The sequence below is a fragment of the Ahaetulla prasina genome, chromosome 1, assembly GCF_028640845.1.
Source record: "Ahaetulla prasina isolate Xishuangbanna chromosome 1, ASM2864084v1, whole genome shotgun sequence".
Lineage (NCBI taxonomy): Eukaryota > Metazoa > Chordata > Lepidosauria > Squamata > Colubridae > Ahaetulla > Ahaetulla prasina.
Genome location: NC_080539.1, coordinates 365,774,437 through 365,791,650, shown reverse-complemented (window position 1 = coordinate 365,791,650; position 17,214 = coordinate 365,774,437). Strand labels below are relative to the sequence as shown.

Below are 17,214 nucleotides of genomic sequence, written 5' to 3'. Positions count from 1 at the left end.
AAGGTCTGTTTTTCACACAACCGTTGCAGGCTCCCCATGGCTGCGGAGTTTGGATGCTTGGCAACTAGTTCGTATTTTATGACAATGGCAGCGTCCGAGGGTCATGTGATCACCTGCGACCTTCTCACAAGCAAAGTCAGTGGGGAACCCAGATTCACTTCACAACTGTGATAACTAACTTATCAAGCGCAGTAGTTCACTTAAAAACGGTGGCAAGAAATGTCGCAAAATTTGGCACAAGTCACTTAACAAATGTCTTGGTTAACAACAGACATCTGGGGCTCAATTGTCATAAGTTGAAGACTATCTGTGTGTGTGTGTGTGTGTGTGTACGTACACACATACACACACACACACACACACACACACACACAAGAACCGGAGTGAGACCTCAAAGGCACCTTCCTTCTCTTGCAGAGGTCATGGAGCGAAATCTGGGAGGCCACAACAGGTGGCTGCCTGTGTCCCACCTCAGCATCAGCAGTGGCTGACCCAAAAAGATGCAAGACAAGGGCAGGGGACAACCCAGTGGAGGATGCCCAAGGAAGCCAGATATCTGGTGGTTGAACCTTTCAGCCTTCCAGGAGGGTCCCCTAGTTAAGTCCACCCTTGTGGTCTTGTTAGCAGCTGCCACCGAGCATGAACGGCTCTTCTGCGCTATGTCAAGCAGTGAGGGTTCTCGGAGTCATGTGGAAGCAGATCTCGGTCGAGGTTGGTTCTAGGAAGGGTAGTGGGGACGCTACAGCGGACGTGATGCTTGCCACGTATGAAGAGATGGTTCACCATGTGCTATATCTTGAAGGGAGCAGAAGCAGTGCGTGTGGCGCGGGTGCAACAGGTCTCTTTTCAGCCAGCGGCAGTAACATTTAGTAGTCATGTTGGTTCCGGTAAGCCTCGTAGTCTTCAGGAATCGTGTCTACGAAAGAGAAGAGGAAGAGAGAGCGTGTGAACCAGAAGAGAAGGTCAGCAGCTGAACGCAGGCTTAGGTGCTGTGGCATTATGGGGGCTCCCAGGGGGAACCCCTCAGAGGGATGCTAAAGGCCTCTGCACCATCCAGAGGAAGACAGCTCTGTATGGTGAGTGCTCGCCAGATCCTCCAGCTATGGACTATGCTTGCTCCAGTGATAGCAATAGACTTATATACCGCTTTACAGTGCTTTACAGCCCTCTCTAATCAGTTTTACAGATTCAACATCTTGCCCCCAACAATCTGGGTCCTCATTTTATCGACCTCGGAAGGATGGAAGGCTGAGTCAACCTTGAGCCGCTCAGAATCGAACTCCTGGAGTGAGGAGTGAGTTAGCCCTACAGTACTGCATTCTAACCATTGTGCCACCACGTCTCTTGCTGCTCCGAAACCTCCCTCCAATGGAGTCAGAGCGGCTCTGGGGACCAAATGACAGGATTGGGTCGAGCCTCACTCACCATTGCAGCGATACCGCAGGTTGGACCAGATGATGTTTTCCTGGGAGAAGCAGAAGACCCCCAGACGGCCCCCTCGCATGGTTGTGTCGAGGACAACGCCAGTGTCGGCTACCAAGTCAGACCCCTCATAGAACCGAGTCCTGAAGTACAAATCCGGAGAAGGAATTAGCTTATTTCTGAGAGTCACAATGTTTATCCTGAGTCCCACGGGATCTTGCCTTGAACATTGTTATGTTCTAGGTCAGGGGTGGGGAACAATGGCCTCTTTATGACTTGTGGACTTCAACTCCCAGAATTCCTGAGCCAGCCATGCTGCCTTGAGAATTCTAGAAGTTAAAATCCACAAGTCGTCAAAGGGCCATCGTTCCCCACCCGTTCTAGGGTACCCAGTGAGGGTCTTGTTAAAAAGATGGTGATGTGCAATAACGCTCCACCCATTTTGTGTGCGTTGTGATGCACAAAGAAGTAGGTGGAACTTCAATTGCACTATCATCGGCCACCATCTTGATTCGTTTGACCCTATCCTGTAAGACGACTGATGTCGAATCTCTAAAACACAACAGCTAAACCTTGGACTGCTTTGCAAGTTTATCTTGAAACTGGAAAAGGGATAAATTGCCTACTATTTATGTAAAGAATTCAGAGCCTTCTGTTGCAGATAAATATCTTTTCATAAGGGGGAATAGCCTACTGTAGATCCTGCTGAAGACTTTCTGAGCACCACTGAAGCTATTTTCCACCACTTCACAAAGGAATTGAAGAGATTACATTGCTTCAACTGACAAAATGGAGCTAGAAACATTGGTAGGAAATCTTGACAGATTTCAGGAAATTTTTGAAGAGTGGTATATATCTGCATCTTGTAAATGCCTCACTGTTCTACAAACTCTTAAATATAAATGTTCTCTTTAAAGTCAGTTTGGAAATCTTAGAATGATACAAAATTCTCTTCAAACAAGCCATTAAGCCTTGACTACAGATAGTCCTGCAGTTACAACCTCAGTCGTAACGGTTGTAAAATGGAACAATAGCGACCCAATTTTACAACTTTTTTTTTTTTGCACGCTGTGGCCATTAAACAAACCCACTGTTTGCAATTTTCAGCAAAACTCTCGTAAAACATGGTCACGTGGCCAAGGGACGCTGCAAACGGCCATAAATGCAGCCAGTATTTCTGAGTGCTCAAAGTGCAGTTATGGTGGCGTGTCCCATCTCCTAGGGAGGGTCTAGGGAGACCCTTCCTCAAATTACCTTCCTTCTTTGGACTGAAATTTCTCTTCTCTGACTGTTTTCTTGGTTGTGGGCTTTTCTTGCTATTCCTCGAGGCTGTTCTATCAAGGGTCCTTGGCGAGCTCTGATCTTGGCTATTTTCTTGCGCATTGATGATGTTACCTAGTTGGGTAATGAAATGTCTGCAAGAAAGCTCAGGGAGCACCAAGGACCCTGCAATCCAACCCTGAGCTACAGAGATTCTATCGGTCTTTCCTTACCGGATATAGCCCACCTGGGGCCGGTGCTGTAAGAACCAGCGGTAAGAAGTCTTATCTTTCCAGCCGACGTTCCGGGGGTCTTTCCACAGCAACTTGACCTGGTCAGCGGTGTCCCCTGTGTGCCAGAGCGAGTTACGCAGGTATTCTCCAGGTCCAGTCTTTGATTTCACTGCCTGAAAGGGAAAAGCAGGAGGAATAATGGCCCTTTCCCCCACTCCTGCTACAGTGCCAGGGTCGAGGAGATGGGACACGCCACCATTTCTCCTTCTGGATTTTTAGAAGGCTGCCAGAGAGATTCGGGATGTGTCCTCAAATGCTTTTTCTCCTGCTCCTCTTCCCTGGTTGAGCTACGATGAGAAGGGAGCCAGATGGCAGACTCCGCCCTTACCTTGAGTTGGATACCAGGTTCTGCCACAGCCCGGAAAGGATTGGCCTGCCAGTAGGTTTGTTCCATCTGCTTCCACATCACTGCATAGAAGCTGGCGCTATCCTGGTAGCCAAAGATGAACCCTGCATAATCGTCGTCCGTGACCGTGTTCACGTGGAAGGTGCCTTCAAAATCCACCCCATTAAATGCCGTGTACCCTGAACCCGAGTGGAGAGAAGACAGAATATTGCAGAATATATTGCATTTTTATTTCTTGTGGCTCATGTCATAAAGACTGTGAGGATAGTAAATAAAAGAGAATATTTGTAGCTCAGAGTGGAAATAAGGAGTCCTTGGTGCTGTCCGAGCTTGGTTGTTTTCTTGTAGACATTTCAGTACCCAACTAGGTAATATCATCAGTATTAGTAAGGAGTAATGTTCTCTCTCTCTCTCTTTCTCTCCCCCTCTCTCAGCTGAGAGGAAATCCCACTCCTTACTAGCACTGATGATGTTACCTAGTATGGGTAATGAAACGTCTTATTTATTTATTTATTTATTTATTTATTATTTAAATTTGTATACCGCCCTTCTCCCGAAGGACTCAGGGCGGTTCACAGCCAAGTAAAATACAATTAAAATACAATTAAAATACAATTAAAATACAATTAAAAAACTTATTAAATTGGCCACAATTAAAATTTGGAGATAAAACCCATTAAAAACCCATAACTTAAAAAACTAACCCAGTCCAGCGCAGATAAATAAGTAAGTTTTAAGCTCGCGGCGAAAGGTTCGGAGGTCCGGAAGTTGACGAAGTCCTGGGGGGAGTTCGTTCCAGAGGCGAGCCCCACAGAAGGCCCTTCCCTGGGTGTCGCCAGGCGACACTGTCGCGCCGGCGGCACCTGAGAGTCCCTCTCTGTGAGGCGCAGGTCGGTGAGAGGTATTCGGTAGCAGCAGGCGGTCCCGTAAGTAACCCGGCCCTATGCCATGGGCGCTTTAAAGGCGTTCACCAACACCTTGAGCGCACCGGAAGGCCACAGGTAGCCAGTGCAGCCTGCGCAGGATAGGTGTCACTCGGGAGCCACGAGGCTCCCTCTATCACCAGCGCAGCTGCATTCTGGACCAACTGCAGCCTCGGATGCCCTTCAAGGAGCCCCATGTAGAGCATTGCAGTAGTCAGGCGAGGCGTCACAAGGGCGTGGTGACTGTGCACAAGGCATCCCGGTCTAGAAAGGGGCGCAACTGGCGCACCAGGCGAACCTGGTGGAAAGCTCTCCTGGAGACGGCCGTCAAATGGTCTTCAAAAGACAGCCGTTCATCCAGGAGAACGCCCAAATTGCGCACCCTCTCCATCGGGGCCAATGACTCGCTCCCGACAGTCAGCCGCGGACTCAGCTGACTGTACCGGGATGCCGGCATCCACAGCCACTCCGTCTTGGAGGGATTGAGCTTGAGCCTGTTTCTCCCCATCCAGACCCGTACGGCTTCCAAACACCGGGACAGTCTGCAAGAAAATAGCCAAGATCAGAGCTCGCCAAGGACCCTTGATAGAACAGCCTCGAGGAATAGCAAGAAAAGCCCCCAACTTAAGAAAACAGTCAGAGAAGAGAAATTTCAGTCCAAAGAAGGAAGGTAATTTGAGGAAGGGTCTCCGATTTGACCCTCCTTAGTTCTTTTCCAGGTAAAGACAGGAAATGGAAAAACACATTTAGACTTGTACAATTTGTTATTATGTAAGCTTACAATAAAAGTACAGGTAGTCCTCAATTTACAACCATTTCTTTAGCAACAATTCAAAGTTAACAGTGGCACTAAAAAAGGTGACTTACCAGAAGTCCTCACACTTAGAACCATTACAGCATCTCCATAGTCACATAATCAAAATTTGGGTGCTTGGAACTGACATGTATTTACAATGGTTGCAGCTATCCCGGAGTCACGTGATCATCATTTGTGACCCTCCCAGCTGGCTTCTGACTTGCAAAGTCAACCGGGGGGGGGGGAGAGCGTGATTCAGTTAACAACCATGTGATTCACTTAACAATTGCGGTGATTTGCTTAACAACCGCAGCAAAAGCAGTCACTTAAGACCAGGCGTAGTTTACTTAACGACTGCCTGGCTTACTTAACAGAAATTCTTGTCCCAATTATGGTCATAAATGGAGGACAATTTATTGTATTATGATTCACAACTTTGGTTTCCTGGTCTAGACTACCTCAAAGGACTGACATCTTGCAAGTCATTGCAAGTTACAGAATCAAGATCACATGAAGTGTTAGTACCACTTTATAATGCCTTGTTAAGACCCATACTTGGAATAGTGCATCCAGTTTTGGTCATCACAATTTAAAAAAGATGTTGAGACTCTTAGAAAGAGTGCAGAGAAGAGCAACAAAGATGATTAGGGGACTAAGCTAGGCTAAAACATATGAAGAACGGTTGCAAGAACTCGGTAGGTCTAGTTTAATGAAAAAGAAGGACCAGGGATGACATGATAGTAGTGTTCCAATATCTCAGAGGTTGCCACAAAGGAGAGGGAGTCAAGCTATTCTCCAAAGCACCTGAAGGCAGGACAAGAAGCAACGGATGGAAACTAATCAAGGAGAGAAGCAACTTAGAACTAAGGAGAAATTTCCTGATAGAACAATTAATCAGTGGACCAACATTAGGGTGTCCTTGAGTGGCTCAGACTGCTAAGACAGTCTGTTATTAACAGCAGCTGCTTGCAATTACTGCAGGTTCAAGCCCCACCGGGCCTACGGTTGACTCAGCCTTCCATAAGGTAGGTAAAATGAGGACCCAGATTGTTGGGGGCAATAAGTTGACTTTGTATATAATATACAAATGGATGAAGACTATTGCTTGACATAGTGTAAGCCGCCCTGAGTCTTCGGAGAAGGGCGGGATATAAATGCAAATTTAAAAAAAAAACATGCCTCCAGGAGTTGTAGATACTGTAACACTGGAAGGCTTTTAAGAAAAGATTGGACAACTATTGGTCTGAAATCATACAGTTTCCTGCCTGAGCAGGGGGTTGCACTAGAAAACCGCCAAGATCCCTTCCAACTCTTATTATTCTGATGTGTCTACCCCCCCAACCCCGCCTTTATGTTGAAGAGAACTAGGGAGGCTCAATCTGAGATGGTTTCTCTCTAACCAAATGCTAGAAGCCCGGATACTATAATCATTCTTTGGTTTCCCAATGGACAAGCATTAGAAGCAGCCTCTTTGTTCCCAACCCAATCCCGTGCTTTCCCATCTGCCTTTTCCCAGATTGCGGTTTTGTGTGTACATTTCTTACAAGATGTGCACGTGCCTCATTTCAAATAACTGAAGCTGAGAATGGCTTCCCCACCAATCCTGATGATTCCGTTGCAACAGTCTAGCTCTCTTCCCATAATCTCCAAAACAAAGTTCACAGATTGGAGCTTTGCATCTGGGGATTGTACCAGGTTGTACGTTGCTGTTGTGTCTCGTCCGATCTCACCACAGCCGGGGCCTTCTTATCTGCTTCCGAACATGGAGGAATGTCCTAGTATGCCTCCCGGCCCCAGCCCTGGTTCCATGCCCAGACAGGCTGAAGAGGAGGAAGTATCTCCAGCCCCCAGCTCTGGCTCCATGCCCAGGCAAACGGAGCAACTAGACCCCTCCCCCTCCTCCACAGCATGTGAGCCTGAGGGAGGTCAATTGCCAACAGCTGCAGACTCGAGTGACCCTCGCGTCAGAAGACTTGATAGGTGGAGGCAACAGAAGGAAGGGAGGGGCAGGCCTGGATAAGTGCTGAGTCATGGAGCCACACCCCATGGCCTATATAAAGGACCTGCTTTCTGGCATTCTCTGAGTCAGGCAAAGTCTAAACATATCTTGCTGATGTCACTTTCTGGTCTCCTGCCTGCCCTGAGGACTTTGCTAGGACTTTGGCAGAGCTGCAGAGGCACGCCTGATTCGGATTTCCCTGACCCGGCCGTCAGCGGAGGAGTGGGACACGACAGTTGCTTTCCAGCAAGCCGTGCCCACAATCCTCACCCAATTGTGATTACAAGTAGCCCTCAACTTACGACCGATTGCTTAGTGACTTTTCCAGGTTAGTCAATGGGGAAGCCAGATTCATTTCATTACCGTGTTACTAACTTAATAGTGGTGCACTTAATAGCTGTGGCAAGAAAGTTCATAAAATAGGGCAAAGCCCAATCCCTGTCTTGTTTAACAACAGAAATTTTGGGCTCGTCTGTGGCTGTAAGTCGAGGACTACCTATGTGTGTTGCAAATCTTTTTAATGTGATTGCTTCCTTTCAGAGCTTAAACTGTTAACTTACCCACAGCTAAACCTGGGTCACTGTTCATGGTCTGCACGATTTCCATGCCCTGCAAAAATAAGAATTTTATTTTTTAATGCTATAAAAAAAAAAGAGAGACTCCAACCTCCATCTTGAATTTTTGAAAACAGGCGGGTATTTTCAGTAAATGACAAATAGCAAAATGGGATTTTTTTTTACCCTTTGACAAATTGGCTGTTGGGAAAACGTTATAAAAACCTTTTGATTCACAGAATGTGAAACCTGGAGTTTCTCAACAAGACACTCCCTATTTGACCTGACTACTTGTGGCCTTTTTGTAGATCAGTGTTTCTCAAACATGGCAACTTTTAGATGTGTGGACTTCAACTCTGTAGTCCACATATCTTAAAGTAACCGTGATTGAGAAACACTGCTTTAGCTGGTTGGGGCTACAAGTCTCTTCTGTTACTTCCCAACTTGGAGTGACTTGGGGAAGAGTAGGGGAGTTGAAAAAGGAGGAAGTTGTCCCAAAATTGTTGGGGACAGAGCTGGCCTGGACCAGACCCTGGTTTTCTCCTGCACCATGAACTGGATGAAGAACAGATCCGTGTCCTTGCAGCCAAGAGTTCACCCTAGCAGCCTTGGATCATCTTCACCCAGGAAGGTAAGTGATATCCCACACCAGAGTAAGACATAAAGCTCCCCCAGTCCAAATATTTCCCATCACAGAAACTTAGCCTGTCCCAACCTGAAGCTGAATTACACTTCAGTTCCCAGAATTCCCAGTCTTGTGGTTGGCAGAGTTCCCATAATGCCTTGTCAACCTCTCCATTGGCTGTGCTGGCTGGAAAGTACAGCTGTGAAAATCTGGGTACCACTTCTCATGAGGTCTTTGGTGCAGGGAGAGGCCTCCAATATATGTAAGACTAGAAGAATTGGACTCGCCCTTCATCGGAACATTTGAGAGTAATCCCAAAGGTGCTTTTTTTCCAAGAGGCAACTGGACTTTCTGCTTTTTCTTTGAAGATGTTTTGCTTCTCATCCAAGAAGCTTCTTCAGCTCTGATCTTGAGAAGTGAAACGATTTCAAAGAAAAACCAGAAAGTCCAGTTGCCTCTTGGGAAAAAAAGCACCTTTGGGACAACCATGACCTGGATCAGGGGTCTCCAATCTTGGTCTGTTTAAGACTTGTGGACTTCAACTCTGGGAGTTGAAGTCCACAAGTCTTAAAGGGACCTGTTGTGTCCCACTCCTCCTCTGACGGCCGGGTCGGGGAAGTCCGTATCAAGCGGGCCTCTGCAGCTCTGCCAAAGTCCTATCAGAGTCCTCAGGGCAGGCAGGAATCCAAGGTGTGACTTTAGCAATCCAGATTAGACTTTGCCTGACTCAGAGAATGCTAGAAAGCAGATCCTTTATATAGGCCATGGGGTGTGGCTCCATGACTCAGCACTTATCCAGGCCTGCCCCTCCCTTTCTTTTGCTGACGTCGCCTCTCCATTCTCCAGAAGCGTGGCTCTAACCATTGCATCGTTTCGTCTCCAGTTGTTAGTAATCCCAGCTCATGGCTGGCTTCAGGCACACATGCTATCGGAGGGAGGTTTGTTTGCTCAGTTTGTCTGGGCATGGTGCCAGGGCTGGGGGCTGGAGGCATGCCAGGCCATTCTTCTGTACTATCAGTCTCTGGCTGAGATAGGAGATGAGAGGGGCCCGGCTGTGGGGGGGCAAGCAAGTCACAACAGGACCAAGGTTGGAGACCCCTGACCTGGATGACTGAGAATCTCCATAGACGTTTGAAAGAAATGCAATCGTTCTTCAGGACCAGAAGAGTTTTCAATAGTGCAAAGCATCATCAGGGCCAAAAACAAGAACAAGCACATCAGGAAATCACTAAGCAACCTCAGAGCTGATCGCTAACCTGGTTGAGGACAATCCAGTTGGGGTCTATCTGGGCATCTCCTTCAGGATCCAACACAACGGTTTGAAAGGCCCGGAAGTCAGTCAGCGTCACTTGAGCGTTTTCAGGGCAGACGTCAATCCGATCAATCACATGGTCCTTATCAAAGTCATCCTGACAAGCATCTCCGACGCCATCTCCTGCAGAGGAAGGAGTGGGGAATCAGTCTCGCACAATTGCTCTGGGTTCAAAAGCAGAAACTAGGGCCACAAGCATCACACACCAGCCTAACCCTGCATGTTTAGTCATACAATGCCATAAAATCCAGATTTTTTTTCCCCCCTGGAAATTTGCAAATGGCTTGCTCTCTGTTGTCATTAGAGCCACGGTGGGGCAGTGGTTAGAATGCAGTACTGCAGGCTACTTCTGCTGACTGCCTGCTGACTGCACTTTGGCAGTTCAGATCTCACCAGGCTCAAGGTTGACTCAGCCTTCCGTCCTTCCGAAGTGGGTAAAATGAGGACCCAGATTGTTGGAGGCCATAGGCTGACTCTTTAGAGAGGGCTGTAAAGCACTGTGAAGCGGTAAGTCTAAATGCTATTGCTATTACACAAAACTTAAAAATTCCCCCCTTCCTCAAAACAGAACTGGTGTAAATCGTATGCCCCGTTTATGTTACGTCTCATTTTCCCCTGTGTGTGTGAATTTTATAAAACTGGATGTGAAACTGGATAGCGACCCTTGCTATCTTGGGGTGCAACAACCAGAAATAAAGTCCAGTTTGTGCAAAATAATTGTGCCCCTCTACTGTGGCTTGGCTGGACCCCGTTTAAAGAAGACAGTCCAGTTTTGGCACCAGAATTAAATAAGGACAGTAACAAATTATTCAAAAGAGAGCTCCTAAAATGCTGAAGGGTTTGAAAACTAAGCCCTAAGCGAAGCATGATTAAATGTTATTTCCACGGTACAATGTTTGACCTGCACAAAATTCAGTTAAAGAAAGGTCGAATAGAGCAGGGTCTCCAACCTTGACAACTTTAAGCCTGGAGGACTTGAACTCCCAGAATTCCCCAGCCAGCAAAGCTGGCTGGGGAATTCTGGGAATTCAAGTCCTCCAGGCTTAAAGTTGTCAAGGTTGGAGACCCCTGGAATAGGGGGCTTCAAATATCTGAATGGTTGGTCATCAAGAAGAGGAATGGATTTATTCTCCATAGCTCCAACAGGTAGGATTAAAAGCAGAATATTATGACAAGGAAGGAAGTTTGGGTTAGATGTCAGAAGAAACTTCCTATCTTTGATCTGTCAGCCTAAACTGGTGAATTCTTCACCTCTACTTTTCCAATAGCTGGTTGGAAAAGTAAGAGATGCCTCCAGGCAGTGTTTCTCAACCTTGGAGATCTCTGTTCTTTTTTTTTTTTTGTCACAACAGTATACACAAGCATCAACATAAAACAACAACACATCATATAAGCATATATATCAGCAAAAGTATGGAATAACTATATTAATTTGATATAATGAAACAATAGGACAGGAATGGTAGGCACTTTTGTGCTCTTATGCACAAAATTTAAATTAAATTAAAATTAAATTAAAATTATGCACAAAATTCTTCCCTTCTCTGTTTAATTTTCTCTTTCTCTACCTGCTTCTACCTGCCAAACATCTTCAGCCATACTTCCTAAAGTAGTCTGTTTTTTTAGAAAACCTATCGACTAACCCAGTGTTTTCCAACTTGGCAACTTTAAGACATGTAGACTTCAACCACCAAAATCCTTAAAGCTGCTATGTTTGAAAAGCACTGGACTAACCCTTCCACTAGTCTTAACTTTTCCTGGAAGTAGCTGTAGCTTCTCTCTCCAATGTCCAAGTTTCTGTTCCACAAGGTCTCAACAACAGCCCTTTGGGAGAGTAGGAAAACAACCTTTTCCAGTCGTATTCAGACATGCTTTGTTCAAGTTAACTGGTTGGGGAATTCTAGGAATTGAAGTCTATGGATCTTAAAAATTGCCAAGGTTGAGAAATATTGTTTTAGTGCAAGGGTCTCCAAACTTGGCAGTTTTGAGACTTGTGGACTTCAACTCCCAAAATATGTATTGTAAATGTTGTACCTTGATGAAGGTATCTTTTCTTTTATGTACACTGAGAGCATATGCACCAAGACAAATTCCTTGTGTGTCCAATCACACTTGGCCAATAAAAATTCTATTCTATTCTATTCTATATGTAGTATATATTTATTTAAGTTTATATCAGCTTTCTGTCCTATGGTGACCAAAGACTTTAAGACAAAAGTCTTAAAAGTTGCCAAACTTGGACACCCCTGTTCTTATCAATACTACACAGGTCAGGGGGATGGACAATGGCCTTTTTCCAAATCCAGGATATATTTTATGTAATTTTATTATTTTAACTCAGTTGTGGAGACTTAAGGGGGAACTGTTCCATGTTTGTGCTTCCTTATAAAGGAAGAAATTGAGAGAGAAAGCATGTTGTCCTCACGATTTGTGTCCTGCTGGCCAGGATTGGGGACCAAACGACAATTGTCAGGCCCTGGGGGCTTTTGATCTGGGATGCCATCATTATCATCATCATCATCACATTCATCTCCAAGCCCATCCTGGTCAGAATCCAGCTGGGAGCTGTTGGGCACCGAAGGACAATTGTCGCGGGAATCCTGGTGCCCATCTCCATCTCTGCCAACAAGAAAGAAAAGAAAACTTAAGGGTTGGGTGATGAGTGAAATAAGAGAATTATAGAAAAGGGACATCTTTGTCCAAGCTCATTATTTTATTTTATTTTTTATTTGAATTTATATCCCGCCCTTCTCCGAAGATTCAGGGCGGCTTACAATGTGTTAAGCAATAGTCTTCATCCATTTGTATATTATATACAAAGTCAAACTTTATTACCCCCAACAATCTGGGTCCTCATTTTACCTACCTTATAAAGGATGGAAGGCTGAGTCAACCTTGGGCCTGGTGGGACTTGAACTTGCAGTAATTGCAAGCAGCTGTGTTAATAACAGACAGACTTAGTCCGTTGAGCCACCAGAGGCCCCTGAATGAGAAGGCCATTATCTCCAAGGTTCTTTTTCCAAAAGGCAACTGAACTTTGCTTTTCCTTGAGGACATTTCGCTTGTCATCTGTGAAGCTTCTTCAGTTCAGTTTTTCAGAACTTAGAAGAACTGAGAGCTAAAACTAGAGCTAAGAAGAAATTTCCTGACAATTAGAACAGTTAATCAGCTTCCAGAAGTTATGGGTGCTCCAACACTGGAATTTTTTAGAAGAGGTGGGACAGCCATTTGTCTGAAACGGTGTAGGGTTTCCTGCCTGAGCAGAGGGTTGGACTAGAAGACCTCCAAGGTCCCTTCCAACTCTGTTATTCTATTCTAAAAACAAAGTCCAGTTGCCTTTTGAAAAAGCACCTTTGGGACAACCATGACCTGGATGATTGAGAATCTCCATAGACAGAAGGTCTTTATTTTGGTCCTATGTGGTGATTGAAGTTGTCAAAGGCTTTCCAACCTAGTGGAACTTGTGTTGCCAAGAGTCTTTTCGTTGGATTTCTGTGTGACTTACCTACTGTCTTGTCTCCCTTCCAGCTAGAAGGGATTCATAGAGCAATTATTCTTGCAAGGATGCAGACAAAAATTCAAACCTTGAGGCAGATATTCTTCAACTCACTTGTCCTGGTTGGTGTCACACGGGTCTCCAACAAGATCGTGGTCAGTATCTTTCTAAGTAACGAAAAGTAGAAAACATTTTTAATTGAAATGCCTTGGGAATATTAGTAGCTCGGGTTGGTAGTTACGTTGTTGGTTTGAACTCCGAGGTTCGGTTGCAAACAATTTGGTTGTGATTTGGTCACAAGTGAATGGGGACAAAACGCTTGCAACCAAATCGCCAACCTCGGAGCTCAAACCAACAGCGTTAATTGTTTTTTTAATTTCCTTTCCTTTAGAAACCTCCCTAAGATGTTTTTATCAAATGCAGACTTGGAATACTTGAATGTTTCAAGTAAAACATTTTCACTATCAACACTTCTATCTTCAAAATCTTTTCCATAAAGTCTCACATTCCTAAACGTACCCTTGCTCTAAACTTACATTTTTATTGACTTGTTTAAGCTATAGTTGTTTACAAAAAAATTTGAAGCAGGTGGCTTCCCATAATCAAAAGTCAAAAGATTTTATCCTGTGCTGGATTTTCCAGGCTCCATGCACCCAGGAGAATGAAAAAGTCAGGGCACCATCCCAAATTATGAGTAATGAAATTCCAATTAAAATAGCCCTCTACACTTCAAGGGAAGGTTTATGATTGAAAGGATTTGCATTTGAGCATCCAAGAAGGGACAGGAAAGGAGAAAAGGAAAGAGGAAAGACAAAGAAAGGAAGATGGGAAGAGAGCAAGGAAGGAAAAAGAAGGAAAGAGGGGAAGGAAGGAGAAAGGAGAATGGAGAGGGAAGGAAGGAAGGAAGGAGATTATAATGAGAGTGAGGGAGGGTCTGAAGGAAGTCCTGCCTTAGCACTTGGCCCCCACAAGTGCCCCAAGTGCAGGGGTCTCCAACCTTGGCAACTTTAAGACTCGTGGACTTCAACTCCCAGAGTTCCTCAGCCAGCAAAGCTCTGGGAGGAACTCTGGGAGTTGAAGTCCACAAGTTTTAAAAGTTGCCAAGGTTAGAGACCCCTGCCCAAGTGCACCTGTGGTGATGTCAAGTTACAACAAGTGACGTTGAGTTGGCCATGCCACACACACCCCCAGACGTCAAACACAATCCTGATGTGGCCCTCAATGAAATTGAGTTTGACACCCCTGCTCTAAAGAGTGCGATGTAAACAGGTCACGGAATTTTACCCTTCTCTGACACCGTTTCCTGTGCACAAAAAAATGCAAATATTGTAAACCACTCAGAGAGTGCTGTAAATCGCTATGGGGCTGTATATAAAGGCTGCTGCTACTCTCCTTAGCAAGTGCAGCCTTTTAGATCATTAAGCGACTAAATTAGCAGACTGTATGAATCCAAGCCAATGTCTCACCTGATCTGGGTTACTGATGAAGGGGCAGCTGTCACAGACGTCTCCAACTCCATCCCCATCGGTGTCCTTCTGGTCAGTGTTTGAGATCCTCGGACAGTTGTCCATGACATTTTTAATTTCTGGAGAAAGAGGAAGCGAATGAAACAGCAACCATAAGAAGCAAAGAATATGGGGAGTTCCTGGGCCCAGAGAGCACCAATGGGGGATCTCTGCTCTTAAGCCTCAGTTGTGATGGCTGAGAGTTTTTTTGGGGGGGGGGGCACCCTAGCATCACACTTGCCAGATTATGTAGATGGATACATTTGGGAGGTTTCTTTTAACAAAGAGCAAGCTAAATCCTGCGCAGCCTGCACTGGCTGCCGGTAGCCTTCCGGGTGCAATTCAAGATGTTGGTTATCACCTTTAAAGCGCTCCATGGCTTAGGACCGGGTTATCTACGAGACCGCCTTCTGCCACCCATAGCCTCCCAACGACCTGTGCGCTCCCACAGAGTGGGCCTCCTCAGGGTGCCGTCGACCAAACAATGTCGGTTGGCGGCCCCCAGGGGGAGGGCCTTCTCTGTGGCAGCACCGGCCCTATGGAACGAGCTGCCTCCGGGGTTACGACAACTCCCCGACCTCCGGGCCTTCAAACGTGAACTGAAGACTCTATTGTTTCATCGTGCGGGACTAGCCTAAGAGATATTTTATTGTAATTTTAAATGGGTTTTAAATCGGTCTTTGACCGTTTTAGTTGATTTGGCCATTAAATATTTGGTTTTAATTTGTTTTTAAAATTGTTATTTATATTTGTATTTTAACATGGCCGTAAACCTCCCTGAGTCCTTTGGGAGAAGGGCGGTATAGAAATTAAATTATAAATAAATAAATAAATAAAATAAAAAATAGTTTGTATAAAAATCTTAGAGGTAATCTTTGATTTACGACTAGTCCCTTAGCAATCATTCATAGTTTCAATGGACACCTGCCCCTCAAAAGCTTATAAAAGCAGACTTCAGAGGATAATTAGAACTGCAGAAAAAATAATTGCTACCAACCTGCCTTCCATTGAGGATCTGTATACTGCACGAATCAAGAAGAGGGCCATGAAAAGATTTACAGACCCCTCGCATCCTGGACATAAACTGTTTCAACTACTACCCTCAAAACGATGCTATAGAGCACTGCACACCAGAACAACTAGACACAAGAACAGTTTTTTCCCGAAGGCCATCACTCTGCTGTCAAACTATTTACTGAATCTGCACTACTATTAATCTTCTCATAGTTCCCATCACCAATCTCTTTCCACTTATGACTGTATGACTATAACTTGTTGCTGGCAATCCTTATGATTTATATTGATATATTGACCATCAATTGTGTTGTAAATGTTGTACCTTGATGAACGTATCTTTTCTTTTATGTACACTGAGAGCATATGCACCAAGACAAATTCCTTGTGTCTCCAATCACACTTGGCCAATAAAATTCTATTCTATTCTATTCTATTCTATTCTATTCTATTCTATTCTATTCTATTCTATTCTATAACCTGGCTCTGAAGTTCCAATGTCGTCCCCCGCCCCCCATAGTCACATAACAGTATTGAGGTACCTGGCAACAGCCCCATATTTACCAATCATGTGACAGTGATTTATGATGTATTTTTTCTGGAAACGGGCATTTCATTCTGGTTTTCAGGAAAAAAGCACCCCATAATGAACAACGGATATGCTCAATGTTAAGTGTTCATTTAACAACTGCTACAAAAAAAGGGTCCTAAAAATCAGGTCCACTCAAATGGTGACTCACTTTACAACCATAACTGCCGTGCTTAATTACGGTCATAAGCCGAGGACTACCTGTATCTTCGACACAGCAAGAAAATCTGGTTTCACAGAGTAATGATCTTGGCTCTGTGAAGCTCTGGAGAAAATATATATATATATTTATTTTTTTAAACCAGCCCACTTTCTGAGCCCAGAAAGCCCAAACTCACGGTCTCCATCCATATCGTTGTCGCACAGATCTCCCCGTCCGTCGCCATCACTGTCCCACTGGTTGTTGTTCTTGATATTCCGGCAGTTGTCACAAGCATCCCCAAAGTTGTCTAGATCCACGTTTTGCTGGTCCGAATTGGGCACAAACACACAGTTGTCCTGCGGGGAGGGAAGGATTCGTAAGTCAGAAAGAAATGGGAAAACCAGCTCAGCTTTGCAAAAATTGGAGTAGCTGACAAAGCCCGCTTGTTGAGATGTTGGGTTTTTCCCCTGCAATACACAGTGAGATGTTTCAAGGAAAGCTGGCAAGCAGGATACGTTGGGGAAATCTCCTGCTGAAGTAACAAACATCATGTTCCCAAGCTGTTCTGTTTAGGCATCATACAAGCTACAATGCAGGGAAGTCCAATTTTGGCAACTTTAAAGCTTGTGGACTTCAACTCCCAGAATTCCCCAGCCAGCCATGCTGGGAGATGAAGTTCACAGGCCTTAAATGTTTTTTGTCAGGGCAACCTGGCCTACCCAATTATGGGACAGTGCGTACTGCTTCCGTTTTTGCCTTTCAGCCCCAATCCAGGAGCCTTCACAGGCCGTCACTTTTGCGACAAACACAAAAATAGTTTGTCGCGAAAGTGACTGCCTGTGAAGGCTCCTAGATTGGGTCTGAAAGGCGAAAAACGGAAGCAGTAGGCTCCGTCCCATAATTGGGTAGACCAGGTTGCCCTGACAAAAAATCTTTCC

The 17,214-nt window shown here is 45.1% G+C and overlaps 1 protein-coding gene across 1 annotated transcript in view; it reads right to left on the bottom strand.

Annotated features, from left to right (window-relative positions):
* Positions 1–338: 338 nt before the first annotated feature.
* Positions 339–17,214, bottom strand: part of COMP (cartilage oligomeric matrix protein) — a 49,770-nt gene continuing 32,894 nt past the window's right edge. The window contains exons 10-19 of the mRNA XM_058163473.1: positions 16,473–16,632; positions 14,493–14,611; positions 13,141–13,193; positions 11,956–12,149; positions 9,475–9,653; positions 7,600–7,648; positions 3,304–3,500; positions 2,916–3,088; positions 1,426–1,565; positions 339–916 (exon numbers count right to left, since the gene is read on the bottom strand). Of these exons, the coding sequence (XP_058019456.1) occupies positions 867–916; positions 1,426–1,565; positions 2,916–3,088; positions 3,304–3,500; positions 7,600–7,648; positions 9,475–9,653; positions 11,956–12,149; positions 13,141–13,193; positions 14,493–14,611; positions 16,473–16,632 (1,314 nt within the window). The 3' untranslated portion in view covers positions 339–866. The remainder of the gene's footprint in view (positions 917–1,425; positions 1,566–2,915; positions 3,089–3,303; positions 3,501–7,599; positions 7,649–9,474; positions 9,654–11,955; positions 12,150–13,140; positions 13,194–14,492; positions 14,612–16,472; positions 16,633–17,214) is intronic.